Source organism: Salarias fasciatus, chromosome 12 (genome assembly GCF_902148845.1).
Source record: "Salarias fasciatus chromosome 12, fSalaFa1.1, whole genome shotgun sequence".
In the NCBI taxonomy this organism is placed as follows: Eukaryota; Metazoa; Chordata; class Actinopteri; order Blenniiformes; family Blenniidae; genus Salarias; species Salarias fasciatus.
Window position 1 is genome coordinate 1,856,689 of NC_043756.1, and position 20,507 is coordinate 1,877,195.

At 52.0% G+C, this 20,507-nt stretch overlaps 2 protein-coding genes across 5 annotated transcripts; both read right to left on the reverse strand.

The window, feature by feature from the left end:
* Nucleotides 1-8: 8 nt before the first annotated feature.
* Nucleotides 9-11,259, reverse strand: eeig1a (estrogen-induced osteoclastogenesis regulator 1a). 3 transcript variants are annotated; one of them, XM_030105581.1, is made up of 12 exons: nucleotides 11,155-11,259; nucleotides 10,802-11,066; nucleotides 5,337-5,457; nucleotides 5,129-5,158; nucleotides 4,659-4,865; nucleotides 4,507-4,553; nucleotides 2,495-2,646; nucleotides 2,312-2,422; nucleotides 2,049-2,232; nucleotides 1,856-1,977; nucleotides 1,685-1,754; nucleotides 9-1,617 (listed from the first exon to the last, which is right to left on the reverse strand). In XM_030105581.1, the coding sequence occupies exons 2-12, from the start codon at nucleotides 10,942-10,944 to the stop codon at nucleotides 1,572-1,574; spliced, it is 1,233 nt and encodes a 410-aa protein (XP_029961441.1). In that variant the 5' UTR covers nucleotides 10,945-11,066; nucleotides 11,155-11,259; the 3' UTR covers nucleotides 9-1,571. The 3 variants fall into 3 exon arrangements, with proteins under 3 accessions (XP_029961441.1, XP_029961442.1, XP_029961440.1); XM_030105582.1 differs by having other exon boundaries at nucleotides 4,659-4,775; nucleotides 10,802-11,217; XM_030105580.1 differs by having other exon boundaries at nucleotides 10,802-11,217.
* Nucleotides 5,493-19,182, reverse strand: bmp3 (bone morphogenetic protein 3). 2 transcript variants are annotated; one of them, XR_003932588.1, is made up of 4 exons: nucleotides 18,715-19,182; nucleotides 16,779-17,662; nucleotides 14,595-15,217; nucleotides 5,493-5,511 (listed from the first exon to the last, which is right to left on the reverse strand). XR_003932588.1 is itself a non-coding variant. In XM_030105579.1 (3 exons), the coding sequence occupies exons 1-3, from the start codon at nucleotides 18,974-18,976 to the stop codon at nucleotides 15,026-15,028; spliced, it is 1,338 nt and encodes a 445-aa protein (XP_029961439.1). In that variant the 5' UTR covers nucleotides 18,977-19,182; the 3' UTR covers nucleotides 13,959-15,025. The 2 variants fall into 2 exon arrangements, 1 of the variants encoding a protein (XP_029961439.1); XM_030105579.1 differs by lacking the exon at nucleotides 5,493-5,511 and having other exon boundaries at nucleotides 13,959-15,217.
* Nucleotides 19,183-20,507: the final 1,325 nt, after the last annotated feature.

A 20,507-nucleotide genomic window follows, 5' to 3' on the forward strand; every position in this document is an offset into this window, starting at 1 on the left:
CATCGTTTTATTGCTCAGAGGAAAATTCCACAAAACAACTGAAGGAAAAAGAGCTTTCATTTCAATTTAATAAAAGACACGTGAAAATAAAATCATTTGTTAGAGCATTACTAATCCAACAGGAAGTTCAGGGAGGCCAGTGGTGTGCGTCGCTCATAACGAACCTCCAGAAAACATAAATAATGTCCAGAGACGTGAAGCCACGTCCAGAAACACTCAGTGGTTGATCCCAGATGGAGCAGCGTGAATCAGCTGTGGAAGGTGGACATCAGAACTCATGACAATTTAGCTGAAAGAAAAGTGAAAACCGTTTTGGTCCCCGGGCCGCAGCTTTGACACCCTGATCCAGATCCTGATCCACAGGATGCTGGACTATAGAACTGAGAGGCTGTTTCTTCCAGTTTCCTCTGCTGTTTCAAAGACAGGAGCGTTCTCTGTCCCACGGCGAGCTTCATGAAGAAAATAAAACTGGGATGTAAAACTAACTAAAGTAAACTAAACTAACCAACCAGCTGGTTGAGCAGAAGCTCCTCCTCTGGTTGGGCTTCTTTTTCTGCCTCTTTGGTTGATGAGAAGACGGCAGTGACGGAACCGAGTGAGGGGCTGCGGCGCAACGCCCCACCAGGGGGCAGCAGCCAGCAGAACACCCCCCATCAGCTTCAGGTCCAGAGGACGGTCCGGTTCCAGCAGAACACTGAGGTTCCAGCAGAACACTGAGGTTCCAGCAGAACGCTGAGGTTCCAGCAGAAAACTGAGGTTCCAGCAGAAAACTGAGGTTCCAGCAGAACACTGAGGTTCCAGCAGAACACTGAGGTTCCAGCAGAACGCTGAGGTTCCAGAACACTGAGGTTCCAGCAGAACACTGAGGTTCCAGCAGAACACTGAGGTTCCAGCAGAACACTGAGGTTCCAGAACACTGAGGTTCCAGAACACTGACGTTCCAGCAGAACATTAAAGTCAGTTCACTACAGGCCACGAATGGCGCCGTCTGACCTGGAACAGGCTGAAGCAGGAAGACCGGACTCGGAACCCCTCTGGACGTCCCTGTTTCAGTTCATCCAAGTCTGCGGATCCTAAAGGGGACGGGAGCCGCATGTTGGACACCCTCGCTGTAGCTCCTGCTCAGTGCTTCGTTCAGCACTTCATCACATGCAGCGCTGCAGAGGCGTGCAGTTTCTCAAATCCCCGTAAGGCGGATGAACGTGCCCTCACCTGGACCCAGACCTGGACCCAGACCCGGACCTGGACTCCGGGGTCAGAGCATCTGTGGACATGGCTTCAAACGGAGGAGACACATTTAAACCTGCTCAGAGCAGGACTATGCTGACTGGAGTGAGAACCTGAAACATCAGGAAGGGGGACCGAGGAGGTCCTGGAGTCCAGCTCCAGGAGGGAGGGACCAGCTGCTCCAGCAGGGTGTGTCCACGGCACTAATGGGCCAGAGTGTCCAGAGTGTCCCCTCACAGCCTCAGACCGGCTGAAGCTCCGGGAAAGACCGGGCAATCCCCTCCCCCTGTTCAGTGGCCCTCCGTCCCCTCCGTCCCCTCGGTGGCTCCGTCCCCTCCGTCCCCTCAGTGGCTCTCGATCACCACCGGCTCGTATCGGCCTGCAGACACCCTGGAGGAGAACAGGAAGTCAGCGGGGAGGACGGCCAGACCGTCGCCACGGCGCCAGGCTCACTCACCTGTTCCCCAGCCGGATGCCGCTGAGAGCCGTGGTTCCGTCTTTACTGACGAACAGGCGCAGGTTACTGTCTGGAGACACAAACAGAACCGGGTCAGTCTGAACCGCCTCGGCTCACGGCCGCTCCGTCCGTCCCCGTCCGTCCCCGTCCTTCGCCGTCCAGTCTCAGCACCTTCAGTGTTGTTGATATCTGCAAAGTTCTGGCTCTGGACGATCTTCTCCACGATGTCGTCGGCGTCCATGCGGGTGTCGTTGACCCAGGAGGGGTGGCTCTCCACCGAGTCCTGCTTCCTCCTGTCCGCAGACAGAACAACGTCAGAACCAGTCAGGAACGTCGGCGCCGCCGAGTCCCGGCGGCTCCGTACCTCAGAGGTCTGCTGGGCGGGAGGACCGGCCGGGGCGGGCGAGGGGGTCTCTCTGGACGCTCCCCCTCGGGAGGCGGGTCGGCCGTGAAGGCCAGCCCCCCCGAGGCGCTGCTGCCCGTGGAGGTGTTCCTGCGGTGCGTCAGGTCCGACAGGCTGGAGGAGCAGGACTGCTCGGTGCTGTAGCCTGCGGGACAGCAGCGCTCCGGGGTTAAAGGTCACTCGGAAGACGCCGGAAGGCCGGGAGCCGAGGCCGGGCGGGCTACCTGAGATCCGGCTGTGCTGGCTGGCGTAGCTGGAGTTACGAGAGTGACCGGACTGGAAGATCTCGGCGGGACCCGGCTGGCTCTGAGCGGACTCCGAGTCCTCCAGGAGACCTGAACCCCGGAGAGAAGAGACCGTGAGGCCCGGCGGCGGAGGGCGCGGCTCTCCTGGGACGGCGCCGGTACCCGAGCTGATGATGGAGGGTCTGGGCTTGGCGGCCCGGCCCAGAGAGACCCTGTCGGCCGGGCCCGGCTCGGCGGTTCCCTCCCCCTTACAGTCCGGCTGCAGGGCGTGCTCCCGCCCGGGGACGGAGATGGACTTGGCCGTGCTCGGAGGCCTGCCGGCAGACCAGACACACTCCGTCAATCACAGCTCTGCTCGATAAGAGAATCCAAACACGGCGGAATGCAAAGCGTGCAGATAACCGGCGGTCAGAATCGGGTCAGAAAGTCCCAGAAAAGTGAAAATACCAGTCCAGAAATTCAACGTTTCAAACTGTTCAATCAAAGAAAGTAACAAACAAACTGGAAGAGCAGAGCTGGAGTCACAGTGACTGCACAGACAAACGATTTGGACCGAACACCAAGGATTTCCAGATGTGAGGAGACGATGCTGAAGCCTTGCTCATGGGCTCCCTCTGGTGGCCAGACAAGAAAGTGTCTTTGGAATCAATTTGGAAATCCCAAGTCTCATCCTCACCTTCAGAACGACGATACACGATTATTATCTGAAATAAGCATCTTTTCTTGAGTTTGATGAAAACCTTGAGTTCTTCTTCGTGTTCCTGCTGCGTTTCTTTTTTTTTAGAACTTAATTTTTTATTAACATTCAACACATGAACAACACTTACAAATTCAACTGTCATTTTTCAAAAGGTAAATGATCGGTATTACAAAGTACAAATAGGTGAAAAGAAAGAGAAAAGAAAAGAAAGAAAAAAGAACAGAAATAGAACAAGGAATTTCAAAAGTAAATAGAGACAAAAGGTTCACGTTTGTTCCAAAATGTACTTGATAATTTTGATGTGTTCGCTGCACTATGTCCACTGCAGGCATCCGCCTTCTCATGAATATGTCAGTTTGGAGTCTCAGCGAGTTTGTAATTTGTTCCATCTGGTAAATTTCCCTGACTTTGTCCCTCCACATGTTGTGTGTTGGAGGATCTGGTTTCAACCACATAACTGTAATGCATTTATTTGCTGCTGCTGACAATATCTGAAAGAGAGATATTTTAGACCTTCCCTCTATACCGACTGGTGTCAACCCGAATACAGCCACCCTTGGATCCATCTCAATATTCAGGTGAAAGATTTCTATCATGGATTCAAAAACTCCCCGCCAAAACATTTTTAGTTTGGGGCAGAACCAAAACATGTGGGCATGATTTCCAGTTTCAGAATGACAGTTTCTCCAACATTTGTTTGGGTGTGTTCTCCTCATTTTGGCCGCTATTACTGGAGAATGAAAGAATCTTATGTTTACCTTCCATTTAAACTCCCTCCATGAGTTTGAATTTGTCACAAGAAGTGCTTCAGTGCATATTTCACTCCATGTTTCTTCTGAAATACTCAGACTCAGTTCACTTTCCCATTTTCATTTTATCTGCAATGAATTGCCAATGTTCATGTTCAGAAAAAATTGGTAGAAAGAGCCGATAATGTTCTTGTCCCATTGCTTCACTTGGAGGAATTCTTCGATCAGGGAGGGATTTGTGACTTTGTCCCATTCTTTATGTTTGGTTAAAAAATCTCTTATCTGAAGATATCTGAAAAAAATCGGTGTTTGAAAGTGAAAATTCTCCCCTTAACTTAGCAAAGGATTTGAACTGTCCATTCTCATGGAGCTGATATAGAGTGGTAAGGCCATATCTTGACCAATTTTAGAACCCTGCATCCATTTGGGAGGGTATGAAATCTTTCAGAAATCCAATGTTGGTGAGGGCAGAACTGAATTTGGGCAAACCGAATGAATGTTGTCTTAACTTTTCTCCAGATTTTTAATGTGATTCTCCAATCACCCATTTTAATTTCTTTCAGTGGGGCTTCAAAGAAAGGTGGAATCTGTAGAGGTCTGTCACTCCTGCTGTGTTTCTGAGGGATGAAGAGGAGCTGCAGCTCGTTCAGATCAGTCAGAAACAACGATCCATAAATCAGACCGTCAGACTGGATCCAGGAGGATCGTCAGTCTTCATCGCTCACGTTTTGAAGCAGGGGTCTCCGGACAGCAGGGTCATGCCGATGATCACCTGGAAGAAACGGCAGCTGCTTTAGAGAGCCGGTTCTCCAGCAGGACTCCGTCACTCTGACCGGCAGCAGGTTCTCCGGTCCTCACACCCCCCTCCCCCGCCCACCTTCAGGATGGAGTTGTCCTGCCGGGTGTTCTTGGTGTCGTATCCCTCCAGCAGGCAGCAGCGCACGGTGGAACCGGAACCGGCGAACTCGGCCATGTTGAGGTCTGCGAAGCCCAGCTGGAAGGACACGGGAGAGGCCGGGGGGGTCAGGACTCGGTACCTAAATGAAGAGGGTCCTGGTCTTCCTCCTGCAGGCCTCCCTTCCTCCTGTTTGGATAGGTGTGTTCTTAGAGGAAGCCGCCCCCCCGGCAGGAAGCGAGGTATATTTAACAACGGGAAGTCTAAATGGAGAAGGAGCCAGAACAGGAAGCAGGTCCGACCCACACGGCCGACCTTCAGGAGGGCTTTGACCTTGACGCTTGACTCGCGCTCCACTGGCAGGATGTTTGTTTCACCGTCTGGAACGTGAGCTAAGGACCGGCGCTGGACCGGGACAGACCCGGGTGGTACCTGGCTGCTGAGGCTCTTACCTTCGTGTACGCCTTCCCTCCTTTCAGCTCCTGCACAGGAAACAGGAAGTGGGTCAGTAAACCAGAGAGCCGCCGCCGTTCTGCACAGGCCTCCAATTCCAGAGGAGAGATTACAGGAACATCCAGGACGGGCAGACCGGCTCCAGACCCCTGGTCAGAGTCCTGCTGGACCCGGTCCTCCGGCTGGACCCGGTCCCAGGAGCCGTACCTTTCGCACCGACACCCTGCAGACGGACGGGTCCAGGACCCCGGTGTGGGGGTTGGCGCTCATCTTGGAGACGAAGGTGAACCTCTTCCTCCAGCGAACACAGTGCTCCTGAACCTCCTGTCTGAAGAGGGACACACACACACACACACACACACACACACACACACACACACACCTCCCGGTCAGTTGGTTGTGATTATCGGCGTCAAACGGATACTAAAAGTCATGAAAAGTGTCCCCGTAGATCATTTTCAAGAAAGCCGAATGGAGAGTTTCCCTGGATGAAGGAAGTTCCTCTCAGGTGAGCTAACAGCTGGACAGAGGAAACAATAAAAGAAACAAAACAAAACAAAGGAAAAGGAAATGAAAAATACGGTTTCCCTCCTGAAGGAGCTTTATGGGAGGAAAACAGTTTTATCGCATTAATAAACCGACATTTCCACTCATACTGGTCAATGTGATGTTAAAACATTGAAACTTTCCAGCCAGACTTTTCTCTGTATATTTTATAAAAACAACGGTCATTAAAGCGATACGTCAGACCTTGATTTAAATACGAGAGAAACGGTTGAAGGGCGACGGCGACAAGCGGGAGAACTGAAGCACAAACCGTCCTCAACTCTGAGCGGCTGCAGGCAGAGCGCTGGAGGCAGGGGGAGGTGGGTTATTGTTGGTCTATTTATCTCAGAAACAAGAAGAGCACACACTCACACTCAAACACACACACACACACACACACACACACAGGTCCGATCAGGACCCCCACACACACTCTGAGAGGTGGAACGTTCCCAGACCGCATTCCTCCGTCCAGATGGCTTTGTTCACGCTCCATGGAAACACTGCGGCCGTCAGCAGGAGGAGGAGGAGCAGCGCCACAAACGCTCCTCTGTTTGCTTCTAATCTGGGCCGCCGGCCTACACACTCCGTTTCATCATGTCGGCGGCGCGGGCGGACGGCGAGGGACTCCTCAGCACGTCAGCTGATTTCCAGAGAAAACAATGGAGGTGTGTGTTCATGATCCGGTCAGACCCTCACACACCGACAGGGAGACGCTCGGTTTGTACCAGCGATGAGCTCAGGTCACATGACCTGCCCGTCAAACAGACCCGGATCCCCCGGTCCGGGCTGGAACGTTAACGCCGTCACCCGATGACCGAGCCGCTGGTTCTGGTTCAGCAGGAGGATGCTGGGAAACGCAGGAGGTACCGGCCTGGTCGGCAAAACCAGAGCTTCTGGGAGGTCAGAGGTCGCCAGGCTGCAACCTCAGTGCTGATGAGTCTGATGGAAATCCTCCATGGTCGGGTTTACATCCTGTCCTCATAAATTATACTAAATATTCAAGATCTGCCGAGCAGGGAATACCAGCATGAGGTCTGCATGTTCTCCCTCAGCCCTCTTCAGAGATATGACACAGACGACACTCTGCTTGATGAACGCTGTTCATGCTGCTCGTCTCTGTTGATTATTAAAACTACAGTTTAAAACAAAAGTCTGACACATAAATAACGATAATCCTCGTACTGATCACTCTGATGGAACTTCACTTATCGAGGCCACATTTTCTGAATGTTTTCTCGCTGACGGTTTTGTAAATACGGCTTTAAATGGTGGTAAACAGAAGAAGTGTGAGCGGCACAAACATGAAGTTCCCTACTTCACTGGAAAACGTGGAGTAAACGAACCTTCCGACTGCAGGTGGAAGGCGCTGATCAGTGAACAGAGCGGTTTAGAGAAGCTCACACGCTGAACCTTCAGCAGGAATGTGGCTTGTTTACGCCGGGCGGCGGGACGGACGGCGAGCCGCGGCCTCGGACTCGTCTCTACAGGGCCAGAGGCGAAGAACTGAGCCGGAGCGGCAAACACAACACGGCAGCGCCCAACAAAGCTGCTGCCGAGTCCGGCCAGAGCTGTGATTGGTTCCTCCAGCTCAGCCTGAAAGGCCCATACACAAACACACAGTCCCGAACCCCCCCACCCCCCCACCCCCCCACCGGACCCCAGCACTGATGAGTCAACACGGCCCAGCAGCCGGGATCTTATCTCTTCCTGGACGCTGGGCTCAGAGGCCACAGCGGAAGGAGAAGCACACGGCAGCCGGGCCGGATCGGACTGGACCCCCCAGTCCTGATAACCAGCAGGGAGCTGCTCCTCTGAGCCTGGTTCTGCAGGGTTCTGCTCCTCTGGCCTGGTTCTGCAGGGTTCTCCTCCTCTGAGCCTAGTTCTGCAGGGTTCTGCTCTGATCCTGGTTCTGCAGGGTTCTGCTCTGAGCCTGATTCTGCAGGGTTCTGCTCCTCTGAGCCTGGTTCTGCAGGGTTCTGCTCCTCTGAGCCTGGTTCTGCAGGGTTCTGCTCCTCTGAGCCTGGTTCTGCAGGGTTCTGCTCCTCTGAGCCTGGTTCTGCAGGGTTCTGCTCCTCTGAGCCTGGTTCTGCAGGGTTCTGCTCCTCTGAGCCTGGTTCTGCAGGGTTCTGCTCCTCTGAGCCTGGTTCTGCAGGGTTCTGCTCCTCTGAGCCTGGTTCTGCAGGGTTCTGCTCCTCTGAGCCTGGTTCTGCAGGGTTCTTCCTCTTAAAAGGTTTCTCCTTCCCCCAGTCTCTTCTTGCTCTGTCGGCTTTTCTCTGTAAGTGTCAGGAAGTGACCATGTTGTAATTGGCGCTTTATAAATAAAGCTGAATTGAATTGAAGCAGAATCATCCTGAAACGCCACGACAGTCAGGATGAACCATCTTAACCCCACGTTAAAACCAAACTGGAGGAACATCAACGTGGATCCAGATGTCTCCTGAAAACCAGGCTTCTGCTTCATGTTACTCGATGGTAGTGAGAAGAATTGCTGCCAAACAGAAGCTACTTCCTTTACTCCTCGTTCACACATCGCCGGGTAGTTTAAAAACAGACACTTCCCCTCTACGTATTCTAAAATCACACGGTTCACAGCAGATCGGTTCCCCCACAAATACATTTACACAAACGCACATAAGAAGGTGGTCGAGGGCTGAGCAGGTCCAGCCTGTAGGGGGCGCTGGAACGAGAAGCATGTTCCCGCCAATCGGAGCTGGAACACCAGACTTCGATCTGAGCGTCCAGCGGCGGAGAGGACGTCCTGTGGACGGTCCGGAGCCTCGGCTGGAACAACCGTGGGAGAGTCCGACCGTCCCCAGAACAGAACGCAGGGATCAGCAGCCTGGGACCTGGGATCTGGACGCAGGACGTCTTCCGACAGTCCGCCGTCCAGCTCCACCTCCGTCTGAACCTTTCAAAGCAGCGTTCCGAGACGTCGGCTCCACACCAAAGCAGTCTGGGTAAAACCGGATCCAGAAAGTTCAAGCAGTCGATCTGAAAGCGGTGAGTGTTTCTTCAGTCAGAGCCGTTCTGTCCACGCTCCCACCAGCCTGTCTAAAGAAAAGCTGAAGCTGTGTGCAGGAAGTTCAGAGTGGCTTCGTCCTCCGATAACAACACACACCTTCCCCTCGCCAACGCCACGCTTCCCTGAAAACAGGAAGCAGCTGCTGAAGAGCAGCTCTTCCCCATCGCTTTCCAGCTCTCCTCTCTGGACCCTTCCTGTCTTTATGTCTCTTCCCGTCTCGTCCACGCTAACCGGCGCTGGCGGAGGATTCCCAGGTCCACTGAACCGACGGCGCGTCTGTCCCGGCGCGTTGAGCGCTCCAGTCGCAGCAGAGGTTACAGCTTTACACCCACTCAGTAACAACCTTTCTGTGAAAGATGGTTCTGGGTGAATAAACCTCGGACACGACGACATGAGACCGCGAAACACATCCAGGAGGAGAGTCCAGAAGCTCCGCCTGGAGTTTGATGGCACCTCTGAGGGTTCCAAGAACGGCTTCCTGTCGGCCCTGCTGGGAAACAGACAGACCAGCGCACGCCGTCCACGGCGTTACTGTCCTCGAGAGCCCAGCAGTGAAGCCGAATCCTCCAGAGAGCTGAACTGGCGGCCCAGTGGACATGCTGAGCTGAGTGGGAGTGGAGTTTGACCTGCATTCCCGCTGCTGAGGATCTCCAAGCTTTAACAAACAGCAGCCCGGCTGACAGAAGCCTGTGCCAGGTCAGGACGGAGCCCATCTGCTTTCCTCTGCTGCCCAGAGCCAGAACTCCTTCTGCTGGAGGCGCCGTGCAGCTGGAACCCTCCCGATCCCCCGCTTTGGATTTACTGCCGCCACGTTCACACCGCAATCTCTTAAAGTGAAAACACAAAGCTTCAGGTGCATTTCAGGCGTCTGTTCACACGACAACGGCGCCTGGAGTCACTGAAAACGCTACTTTTGGTCAGTCCTCGGGTTGCAGGACAGCAGAGGGGAGGCTGGGGCGCCGGTCTGGTCTGCTCTGGTCTGGTCTGGTCTGGACGCTCCACCCACGGCCGGCAGGGACCCCGGTGGGTTTCCACCAGACCAGCTGGCCGCTGATCCCCCACAGCGGGCCGGGCGCCGGCCGGGGCCCACAGAGCCCGGCTCTGTGGGGCGGCGGCACAGCGGCGAGCTTTGTCCTCCCGCCGCTCTGAGAGGGCCTTGTGCTCAGAGACAGGGGGAATCTCAGCCGTTATGTAACCGGCCGTCACCGGACGGGACCGGCAGGTCACATGACCTCCACATTCGAAGGAAACTCAGTGAAGCTTCGTATCGGTACAGAACTCTCCATAAAGAGACGGCGCAGCGGCCCGTTTCCATGGCAACAATATCAGAGAAAACACAAAGCTCTGGCTGAGTTTCGGTTGTCAGCTGACAGAGTTTTGGGAAACTGCTCCCAAGGTGGAAGTTTTTGAAAATGCCTGGGCTCCATCGTGAATGTGACTTTCTGAAAAGGTTCTTGTTGAATCTGCTCGCCGACAGTGGAGACACTGCCGGTGTCCATGGCGGCCATCTTTAATAGTTCTGCACATTGCTCAGCAGACAGACGACATTTTTGACATCATTTTTGGGAACTTGTTGAACGTGAAACTTTTCCAAAATGAAAAGGAAACAATGATGCATTTTCACTGGAAACATGGTCGAATTTAAGCTGCAGCATCGGTGACCTCTGACCTCAGCGCTGCACGATGGTCACTGCCATCACTAAAACAACGTGTCGGTCGATCAGACATGATCGTTACTTTACTAACAAATACTGATAAAAATTCCAGGAGGATGAATTCATTAAAAACACCCTTCAACACACATCTTCATGTCATCAAGGAAACTGAACTGGGGCAAAGAAAAGTGTGTGTGGGGGTGTGTGTGTGTGTGTGTGTGTGTGTGTGTGTGTGTAGGGGGTAGCCTGGACGCAGCAGTGTGAGCTCTGCTTAGTCTGGAGACTCTACATGGAAACACCCAGTGTTTAACTCTGATCCACACATCTGTCATTAGAGAGAGAAACACACACACACACACACACACACACACACACACACACACACACACACACACACACACAAACAAACACACACACACACACACACACACAGTGTGGTGCTGTACCTGGAAGAAGTGGCCATGAAGTCCCCGTCCAGCAGCCTCAGCTTGCAGAACAGCACTCCGTTGACGAAGGGCACGGCGCTCAGCTCCTCCAGCGTCAGATGCGTCTGGAACTTAAATTTCTTCTTTTTGGCGAAAAACGCCATAACTGCAGCCCGAAGTAGGTCAAGACTGGAAACAAACTGGAGTCGAAGAGCGAAAGCTGGACGGGTTCAGGCTGCGCTCGGATGAGGAATCCGCTTCTCCGGGGATGATTCAGCTCCCGAGTCTGCAAACAAACAACGGCGCGGGCAGACCGTCAGGTCCCGCAGAGCGGCGGAGGGCGGAGGGCGGAGGGAGAGGCGCCCCGCACCGACCTGGAGGCATTTCTGAGTCGGCGGGCTGTGCGGCGGTGCCTCGGCAGCTCAGACCCTCCTCACACGTTGTTCTCCTCACTACTGACTGACTGAGCAACAAGTTGGTGTCCAAGTGTCCGTCAGTGCGTCAGGACGCATCCGGCGCGCCCGCCGCAGGACAGGCTGCAGGAGAACAGGCTGGAACACTGAGTGAAACAGGCTGGATTACCCGGAATAAGAAAATAAATAAATAAAATTGAAAACAAAAACAAAGAAATAAAATCAGACTGCATTAATTTAAAAAAATCAAGCTGTTAAACAAAACAGGGTGGGTTAAAAAATAATGAGTGGGATTTAAAATAAAGAAGATTAAATTAAACGGGAAAGGATATAAAAAGTGGATTGAAAAAAACCTGAAAAACAAAACAACAAAAAGGTGTCATGTAAAGACTTCTTCTTACCAGTGTGTTTAACCAGGACATCCCTCATCCATCCATCCATCCATCCATCCATCCATCCATCCATCCATCCACCCCTGTCTGTAAATGCTCCTGCTGACCTGTGGATCAGGTTCTGGTGGTTCTGTGCTGGTTCTCTGTCCTCTGGACTTCCTGTCCTCTGTGGCTCATTCTGGTCAACTTGACGCGGCTTTCCAGCGCTGCGCTCAGCAGAGTGAAACAGCGCCACCGTGTGGCCTGTAGAGCAGCTGCTGGGCGCAGACTGGACTTCATCTGCTGGAGTGTCTCTGGAGGTCCGAATGTCCCAGCAGAACAGGAAATGCACATTCTCCACGTCTTACTTCATTTCACTGAAACAAGAACTGATTTTTCTTCAATGTTCTTTGAATCTTTTTCCCAGAAATAAAAACATTTATTTATTTTGACTGCTGGTATGACAAGGTTTTTTTTTTTTTTTTTAACTTTTTCTGCTGTTATCTCTGATATGTGAATTTTGGATGTGACCCCGAGCGACCTGGGAGTGGATCCTCGGACCAGGAGTTTGACACCTGTGCTCTTTGTATGATTGAAACTATCAAAAATCCCTTTTTCAGTTTTATTGTCAGGAATTCAAGTTAAAGATTGCTATTGTAAAATGTTTCACTTTAATTCCCACTTTATGCTGTTTCTCATGTACATCCATCCATCATCCATCCATCAACTATCATCCGTCCGTCATCCATCATCTGCAGCTCTCCATCCTGTGGCGGGTCGCAGGATGTTGACGGCTCTGCTGTCCATCACAGGACGAACAAGACGAGAAAACATGAAGTCCGTTATCATGACTGAGGTTCCAGGGTGTTTTTAATTCAGAATCGGTTTATTCTGAAGTAAATAATTCAGATTTATATTTCTGATCTTGGTGTTTACATGGAAAAACTAAGGATTAACTCCTCTCTCACGCCGGGGTCTGTGAAGCGTTCTGATTGGACAGGACGGCCGTGACGTACTGACGTCTCCGGAAGTAAGCTGCGTTTTTCTCGTTTTTTCTTTCTCGACTAACTTTGACGCTACAGCTTTGAAAATGTCTGCGTTGTTAAGCGCCCGTCGATCCGCTCGTTTAATTATATCCAATTCTTCTAAAACTGTCTTTAAATAAATCGTATCCATACGAGTCAAAACACGGAACTGCGGGCCGCCATCTTGGCATATTGCGTCATCACGGCGGAGCATGCGCAGAAGGAGCAGAATGAAGTCGCGCCCAATTAGCATATAATTCTGCTTCCAAAGGCGAATAAGTAAAGTTTTCAGGCGTTTACATGGTCATTTTAGAGCAGAATTAGGCTCTACTCTGATTTATGGAGGAATAAAAAGTCCCATGTACACACACGGAATGCCTTGAAGAAACACATAAAGCAGCAGTGAAGTAATAAAGAGTCAGCATGAGAGACTTTAGTGTCTGAAACAATGTTCACATACATCTTGATTTTCTCTTCATTCTGGAGCTTGAGGTGGAGAAAGTGAGGAGCCTCAAGCACCTGAGTGTCCACCGAGGACTTCACCTGTGTCCATGGACAAAGGATACCTGGAGTGTCAGCGTCTACACGTGTAAACGGTCACACAGATAACAAATCACAACCGTTTTAGACATCATTTTCTTCCTCGTCATTCTTTTTCACCAGTAAATAAAATGTTTTTTGAGTTTATGATGTTACCTGAAAGCTTCAGATCATAACAGTAGCTCACTAAATGTTCTCACTAAATGAGGGATTTTATATACAACAAATCAAAGAAATGTGACAAAACCCGCAGTGAACATATCAGCCGCTTCACAACTGAGACGGTGAAAATGGACATGCAGCCTGTGTGCATGACTGATGGCGGGATAAAGGTTTTTGTCTGATAACTACTGGAATGACTTTGATTTAATGGGATTATGAGGGACTGTATTTCAGAGACAGTGCCCTCTAGTGGTCATAAGAAGTTGACACCCCTAGAAACCTATTTGTGTTTTCTGTATAAACACTGTAAAGCTTTGGGTGTTTTATTGTTAGCGGGTCATTATTTCTCTGTGTATTTCTATTTTCCACTCTGACCTATTTTTCATATTATTTTGTTTTTCAGTGAATTCCTTGTTTACATGGTGGGAGACAGGATTTCTTCTCCGCCTTGTCAAACAGTAGAAGTGACAATAAAGCTCATTTTGCAGCTCCTAACCCCACCTCCTCCACCTCCTCCACCTCCTCCAGCTCCTCCAGCTTGGACTCTTCCCTCTGCTGCCGCTGGGACAGTACGATTTAGAAACTCCAGACGTCTGAACAGCTGACAGGAGGCACAGAATAATAACGCATCAGGCACATGTGACGATGGAGCCTTCCAGTTTCAGCGTCCACACAGCGGTTACCTTGAGACTTGACGTTTAATGAACAGTTGCACAAATTAAAAAAGTCCTTTGTGACTGAAACACTGCAGCAACATGTTGAAGAGCCACTCTGTGATATAGTAACATAAAATAACATACAGTAAATAAATAGTGATTTTTAGGTGTTTTTCCATATACAAATATACTTTAGCAAGCATATGGTACAAGCAGGTCTTTAGTGAAAGCACAACATTTACAATGTGGAGTGTCAGAGTGGAGAGACGCTCTGACAGACTGCAGAGGCCGAGCAGGCGGCTGGACGCTCACGGTCCAGAAACATCCATCAGCTTCGTGAAAATGACAGAAAAATGTCCGACCTTCATCAGCCCTCATGTAAACTTTAAAAATATGACTTTTCTTCTCTATAAAATGTAACGTGAAGATCTTCTCAGCTGTTGGCGGCGGACAGGTGATACACAGAACTTTCTTAAAAGCAGAAATACAGCGATGTAAAAGGCACGTCTATCTTCAGAACAGGTTTCATAGTGGTCTATATACATTCCAATGTACAGGAGTAGAAAAAACTTCCAGTCTCTGCATAAATATTTGGCTTGAAGCAGTGACAGTGAGAAATGGTGGGAGGGCTTTCCAGCCCACCAGACACACACACACACACACACACACACACACACACACACACACACACACAGCTTACATCAAGACAGCAATGATCCTCACGGGCGTGTCTGTGGACAGTGGGAGGGAGGAAACCCATGCACAGGAAGAACATGCAAACTACACACAGAAAGGCCCCAACCCCGAGTCTTCTGGCGGTGCACCGCCGTGCCGCCCAGCAGGGGGCCCCGCTGCGGCGGGGGGGTGGGGTGAGGGGGCTGCTCTCCGCCCAGCCAGCCCTGCTCACCAGCCTCCTCTCCTTCAGTGCAAAACCAAGACGAACACAGCGGACGTGAGAACCGAGTGAGTGTGGGACTGAATGAGGAGGAGGAGGAGGAGGAGGAGGAGCACGCTGAAGGCTGGGTCTCCGGTTCACTTCGGGTTCTCTGTGAGGGACGAGGCGCGGCGGGAGGCGGAGCTATCTGCAGGCGCAGGAGTCCACGGTCATGTTGGGGTAGACTTTCAGCACCACGTTCTTGTCCTCGTCGAAGAAGAGGATGCTGAGGGAGGACATCTTCTCGGGGACGCAGCACGGCTCCGGGATGCCCGGGACGACCCCCACGGCCCGCACGATGCTCTGGATGGTGGCGTGGTTCGAGGGCTTCAGGGCCTGGAGACACAGGACACAGCGGTCAGGCGGTTCCATCAGTAGCGCTCCCACAGCTCCAGGCTGTCTGGGGTCACCACGGGTTCAGAGCAGCAACTCAGGAGCAAGGCTGGATCGGCAGAGATACACTTTAAACACCGCTGCTGCTGGACCTGAGTCCCTCATTGTTGGAAAAAAACGGTCAATATGGGACCTGTCCTATAGATTCAGCCACAGCGGGAATGATTTTACAGCTGCAGTGGACTCGTGGACTTCAGGGATGCAGTGGTATATTGTATTATTCTAATCTATTAGTGGAATCATGGAACTGAAGCTAAACTGCATTTGACTGGTCTTGTTAACTTGTTAAAGGTGTTTCTCTGTCAGATGGCGCCTCTCATCCACACCACACGGTTGATTCGTCCAGATTGGACACAGAGAACCTGACAGTCGAGAAGAGATGAACCTGAGCGTGATGTTGTGCCACAGCGCTGGAGAATGATCGACTAACGCAGACCGACGCTAACGGACAGCAGCAGTCTGGAGAACCGGGTGTGTCAGCAGACCTGAATCCTCTGACAGATCAGTGAACAGAACTGTGTGTTTCATGCCTTCAGCGTGTTGAAGCCAGCTACTGAGGGACATTTCACCCCTTCTTATTTTTTAAACACTCCAGTACACGATGATATTTTCAGTTGATCATCTGCAAAACATTTTCAAACCAGTATAGCGATGACTCAGCACTTATATGAGCCCCTATTTAAAGCCAGTGCACGAGGCCCAGAGTGAGGCTGGACTCCCAGCAGCTCTCACTGCGGATCGCTGGTCTCTGAAGGAAACTTCGGCCCTGATACTTTTCTGTGAGGGAGGAGGGACGTGAGCTGGGTGTTTCCGGCGGAGCTGAGACCTCCACCAATGGAACTGTTCTCTAGTAGCATCTCTTATACCTTCTGGATTAAAAGTCTCACATTACAGAAAATAACAGCAGAGGAGAGTCTGTCCCCCCCCCCCCCCCCCCCCCCCCCCCCCCTCCACTCCAGCTAGTAAAGTTCCCTTCTTCTCATCATGTGGGGAAAGAACCCGCCCCCTGGTGGAGGAGATGAGCTCTGATGTTATGAACAGGCAACATCTGTTTCTCCTTGAAAGTCCCAGTACTTTCTCTATTGTTAGCTGCATGGAGTGGGCGTGGCCAGACTCAGCTCATTAGCATTTAAAGGAACAGACAGAAACAGGCTGTTCTCAGCAGAACTCACTGGAGGGACGTTTAGACTGGCTGGAATCCAGGAGCAAGGCTGGACTGGCAGAGATACACTTTGACCACCGTGCTGCTGGACCTGGAGTCTGATGTGACATTGATGAAAAAGTGTATTATACGGGACCTTGAAGACCCGTCGAGTAGCCGCCATCCACAGGACTGAGATATAAGGTCTAGGACTACTACTGCCACAACACACCATCAGACGGGTCGAACTAACCCGTCTCACCACGGTCTGACCAACGACAGGAAGAACCGACATCCAAGGATCAAACAGCCACGCCGCTGTGAAGGGGGAACTGCCAGCAGCAGTGTCTGCGCCGGTCTCACCTTGGGCATGGGGAACTGGCAGGACCCGGAGCAGTAGTAGGCATCGAATGACTTTGGTGAAATAATCCATTCGCTCCACCCGATGTCTGCGAAGTCCACCTTCAGGTAGCGCCGGGCGCAGTTCCTGGGCTCGTTCCACTGCTTCTTCCGAGCCTTTTTGATGGTCTGCTCGTCAAACTGCAGCAGGGGCATCTTGTTCCTCTGATTCTTGCGGACTTTCTTCCGCGGTCGCCGGGCCTGCCTGTCCTCCGGCGGCCGGTAGGGCCGGGCCTCGTCCCACCCGGCGGCCTCGTAGGGGTACTCGGGCCCGGGCAGCTCGTTGTTCTGCAGAGGCAGGAGAACGTTCGCCGAGCGCCTCTGCCTGAGCGCCGTGCCGTTCAGCCTCGGCGGGCCCGGTCTGCCGAGGCCGTGGGAGGCGGCGCCGGCGGCTCCGGCCGGGCGGCGCCTCTGCAGGGTGGCCACCACGCTCTCGGGCTCCGAGATGGCCGAGTCGTTGGCGTAGATGAGGATGTAGGGCGAGCGGTCGGACAGCAGCCTCCTCCACAGCTGTGGCCCCCGCGAAGACACGTCGATCCCGATGTGCAGCTGGTCCTGGTTCTTGGCCCGGTTGACCACGGCGGTGATGTCCTTCCACTGCCACGACAGGAAGTCGCCCTGCAGAGACGACACGTTGACCCGGAAGTGTCCCAGCATCCTGGTCCGGCGGTCCTCCGGGCCGAAGCTCCAGATGAGGATGTGGACGTGGCCGGGCCGGCGGGGGGCGTGGCCCCGCGAGCCGTTCCCGAGGTCGCCCACGTAGTAGTGGAGGGTCGCCGACAGGACGGCCTCCGACTTGGTGAGAGACGTGAGGTTGAAGATCTGCTGCTTCCTGTTGTTCAGGGTTCCTGTGCGTGAAAGGAGAACATGATCAGATTCTCTCTTTCTGAGTCGTCCCTCTGCAAACACGAGACAGTAGTGACGGGAGGATAAAGGATGTGTGACCAGGGTGGACCTGGTTCTGCAGGTCTTCCTTTCTTAAATGAATGATGAGGATTTTTATTTGTTTTTTTTAAATGGTTTTCCCCTTTTTGTTCTTGTCACTGTGTTTATAATCGACTGATTAAATACTGTGTGTATCATGCTACTGTGAGGGAACATGATCTGTGAGAAAAACCCAATACACAATGTTTTTTTAAAAAAAAAAATAGAATTTAGAATCTTTTGCATTTCCAGAGCATCACATGATAAAACCAGCATGGGAAAAGTGGTGTGAACAGTGCTGTGCTGTACCCGATGCTAAATAAATGAAGATGAACTGAACTGAAATTTTAATCTGGAGTGAATTCTGATATTTTCCTTTTAAAACAGACACAACATTCTACGCACGTGAGTCTACGATTTTCTCTGTTATTTAAATGATGTTCGTGGATCCTACAGATGAACCACAGAGGTTTCTGAACATCTGGTATGATGTTTCTGCGTCCAGCCTCCAGGAAGTGGCCTGCAGTACCTGCGCCGGGCGCCAGGAGGCGGTATAAGCTCTGATAAGCACAGACAGCTCGTTGTTCTGGAGCCGCGCAGCGCGCGTCTAACGCTGTTAGGGTTCAGGGATGATTACTGCTGATGATAACAATAATAATAACAATGATGATGATGATGATTAAAATCTGATGAGGATGTGGATTAAAACAAGTGAAAGAAGCTTCCAGGAGGAACCCAGTCCAGGTCCTCCACAGACCAGGGTTCTGACCTGGAACCCAGTGTGAGCTCAGAGTGTGGAAACATCTGAAAGATAAGAAGATGAGGCGCAGTGTGCAGCCCGGCTCCGCAACAGCAGGTGCATTTCAGCCACAGCCCCGCTAACCTGATGAATATCACAACAGTAAAAGTCATCCTCAGACCGCCCTGACGCGCTTCCACAGGACAGACAAGTCCAGTCCAGCTGCTGGAGACTCACCCCAGTGCGCCTTGAAGCTGCGCACCGTGTTTCCGTCCCTGGAGTGAAACCCTGCGCGGTTGTACTTCGCGTAAAGCATCTGCATGTGCTCCGTCATGGTGTCCTGTAAGAGCGCGTCCCGGTCCTGCGTTCTATCCACGGGCCGTGAGAAGTCCAGCGCGGGCCCCTCGGGGACCGGGTGCGTTTGGAGCAGGGCGCAGAGCCCGACGCACAGAGAGGCCCACCCGGACACGAGCAGCAGGACGCGCGCGGCTGGAGCCATGCTGGAGGCCGGCGGAGAGCGGAGGCAGGGCGGAGAGCGCGAGGCGAGGACCCGGTCCGGACCGACTATCTCCAGCCTGGCATCCCCACAGCTACAGGTCCTCTGCTGGGGAGGGAGGACCAGCCATGCACTGTGGCAGGAGAGGGAGAGAGAGAGAGAGAGAGAGAGAGAGAGAGAGAGAGAGAGAGAGAGAGGTTGCTGGAGGCTCCAGATCCTCTTTATCATTTACAACTGAGCTCGATGGGATGAAACAGAAGACTGGCTACTCCTCTCCCTCCCTCTCTCTCTCTCTCTCTCTCTCTCACTCTCTCTCTCTCACACACACACACACACACACACACACACACACACACACACACACACACACACACACACACACACACACACACACACACACTAGAGTTAACTTTTGTTGATGATTGTGAAGACACAGAGCAAACAGAATGTATTAGAAGTGAGTCTACAGAGTGTTTTTTGGTCTGATTTGTGCCCCAATCTGACGCTGCACGCGCCTTGACGCTAATCCCGGAGCCGTGCGTGCGTCTGGGTGTCTGCGCGCGGCTGAATGAAGCAGCTTATTGTCTGCATTAAAGGCTTTTTTGCCTATTTAGTTCCGTTCAATGGAGTTAAGCACACACATCCTGTGGCTTCAGGCTCCGATCCGGATGCTGCACTGCCCCCCTGAGCCCCCCCCCCCCCCCCCCCCCCCCCCCCGAGCCCCCCCTTACTCATCAACCCGGGCTGAAACGCCACAGCTTCACCCCCCAGTGGACACGGTCCTCTGGACCCGGCGTCCTTGAGGTTGGACTCAGGGCTGCGGTCTGCAGGCCTCATGAGCAGAAGAGCCTTTCTGAAACCGTCAACAGAATCAAATCCACCAAAACAAGTCCAGCAGAAGTTTTGAAAGTCTAAATCTGTGTCTTTTGTTGTCTTGATGGAGATTCAAGTACAATTTAGGATTTCATCACATTTCCAACTACTTTTCTACTTGAGTTTCTACATTTAAGCTCTCTTCTAAGCAGTGTTGCTTGTTTGTTCCACTTGTACAAATTCCAGTTTTCATTTTCTCCCCTTTTCTCCTGGTTTTTTGTTATTTTTCCCGGTTTAGATCCATTGTACCTTTTTTTTTTTTAGAAGCCTTTATTTTCCCAGATTTAAAATGCCTCTGGTGTGTAAATACAATAAAAGGAAGATGAAATGTTTCTAATCTTCAGCCTTCCGGGAGTTGCAGCCTCTTCCTCTGGTTGTCATGGAGACGGGGATGCTGTCCTCCACCCCGCTGAGGGACGAGGGACACGGTTGCTGGTCAGCAGTCAGAGAGAGGAGCTAATGAGGGTCTGTCCTGACGCTGCTAAAGCACCAGGACTGCTGCAATGCATGCTGGGAGAAAGGACAGAACATGTGGACTTTATAGAGTAGAGTGAGTGCTTTGGTTCAAGTTTGATGACAGTAGATATTCACACACACGAGGAAGATAAAACCATGGAAACAAGAACTGCATTCAGTGACAGGATGAGGAAGTTGAGATGTT

Coding starts and splice junctions, on each gene's coding strand:
- bmp3 (XM_030105579.1), bottom strand. CDS start 18,976: ATGGCTCCAGCCGCGCGCGTCCTGCTGCTCGTGTCCGGGTGGGCCTCT. Junction 17,663..18,714: donor CAGCTTCAAGGCGCACTGGG/GTGAGTCTCCAG, acceptor TTTCACGCACAG/GAACCCTGAACAACAGGAAG. Junction 15,218..16,778: donor GCCAGTTCCCCATGCCCAAG/GTGAGACCGGCG, acceptor CTGTGTCTCCAG/GCCCTGAAGCCCTCGAACCA.
- eeig1a (XM_030105581.1), bottom strand. CDS start 10,944: ATGGCGTTTTTCGCCAAAAAGAAGAAATTTAAGTTCCAGACGCATCTG. Junction 2,423..2,494: donor ACCCTCCATCATCAGCTCGG/GTACCGGCGCCG, acceptor TCCGGGGTTCAG/GTCTCCTGGAGGACTCGGAG. Junction 1,618..1,684: donor GGCATCCGGCTGGGGAACAG/GTGAGTGAGCCT, acceptor GTTCTCCTCCAG/GGTGTCTGCAGGCCGATACG.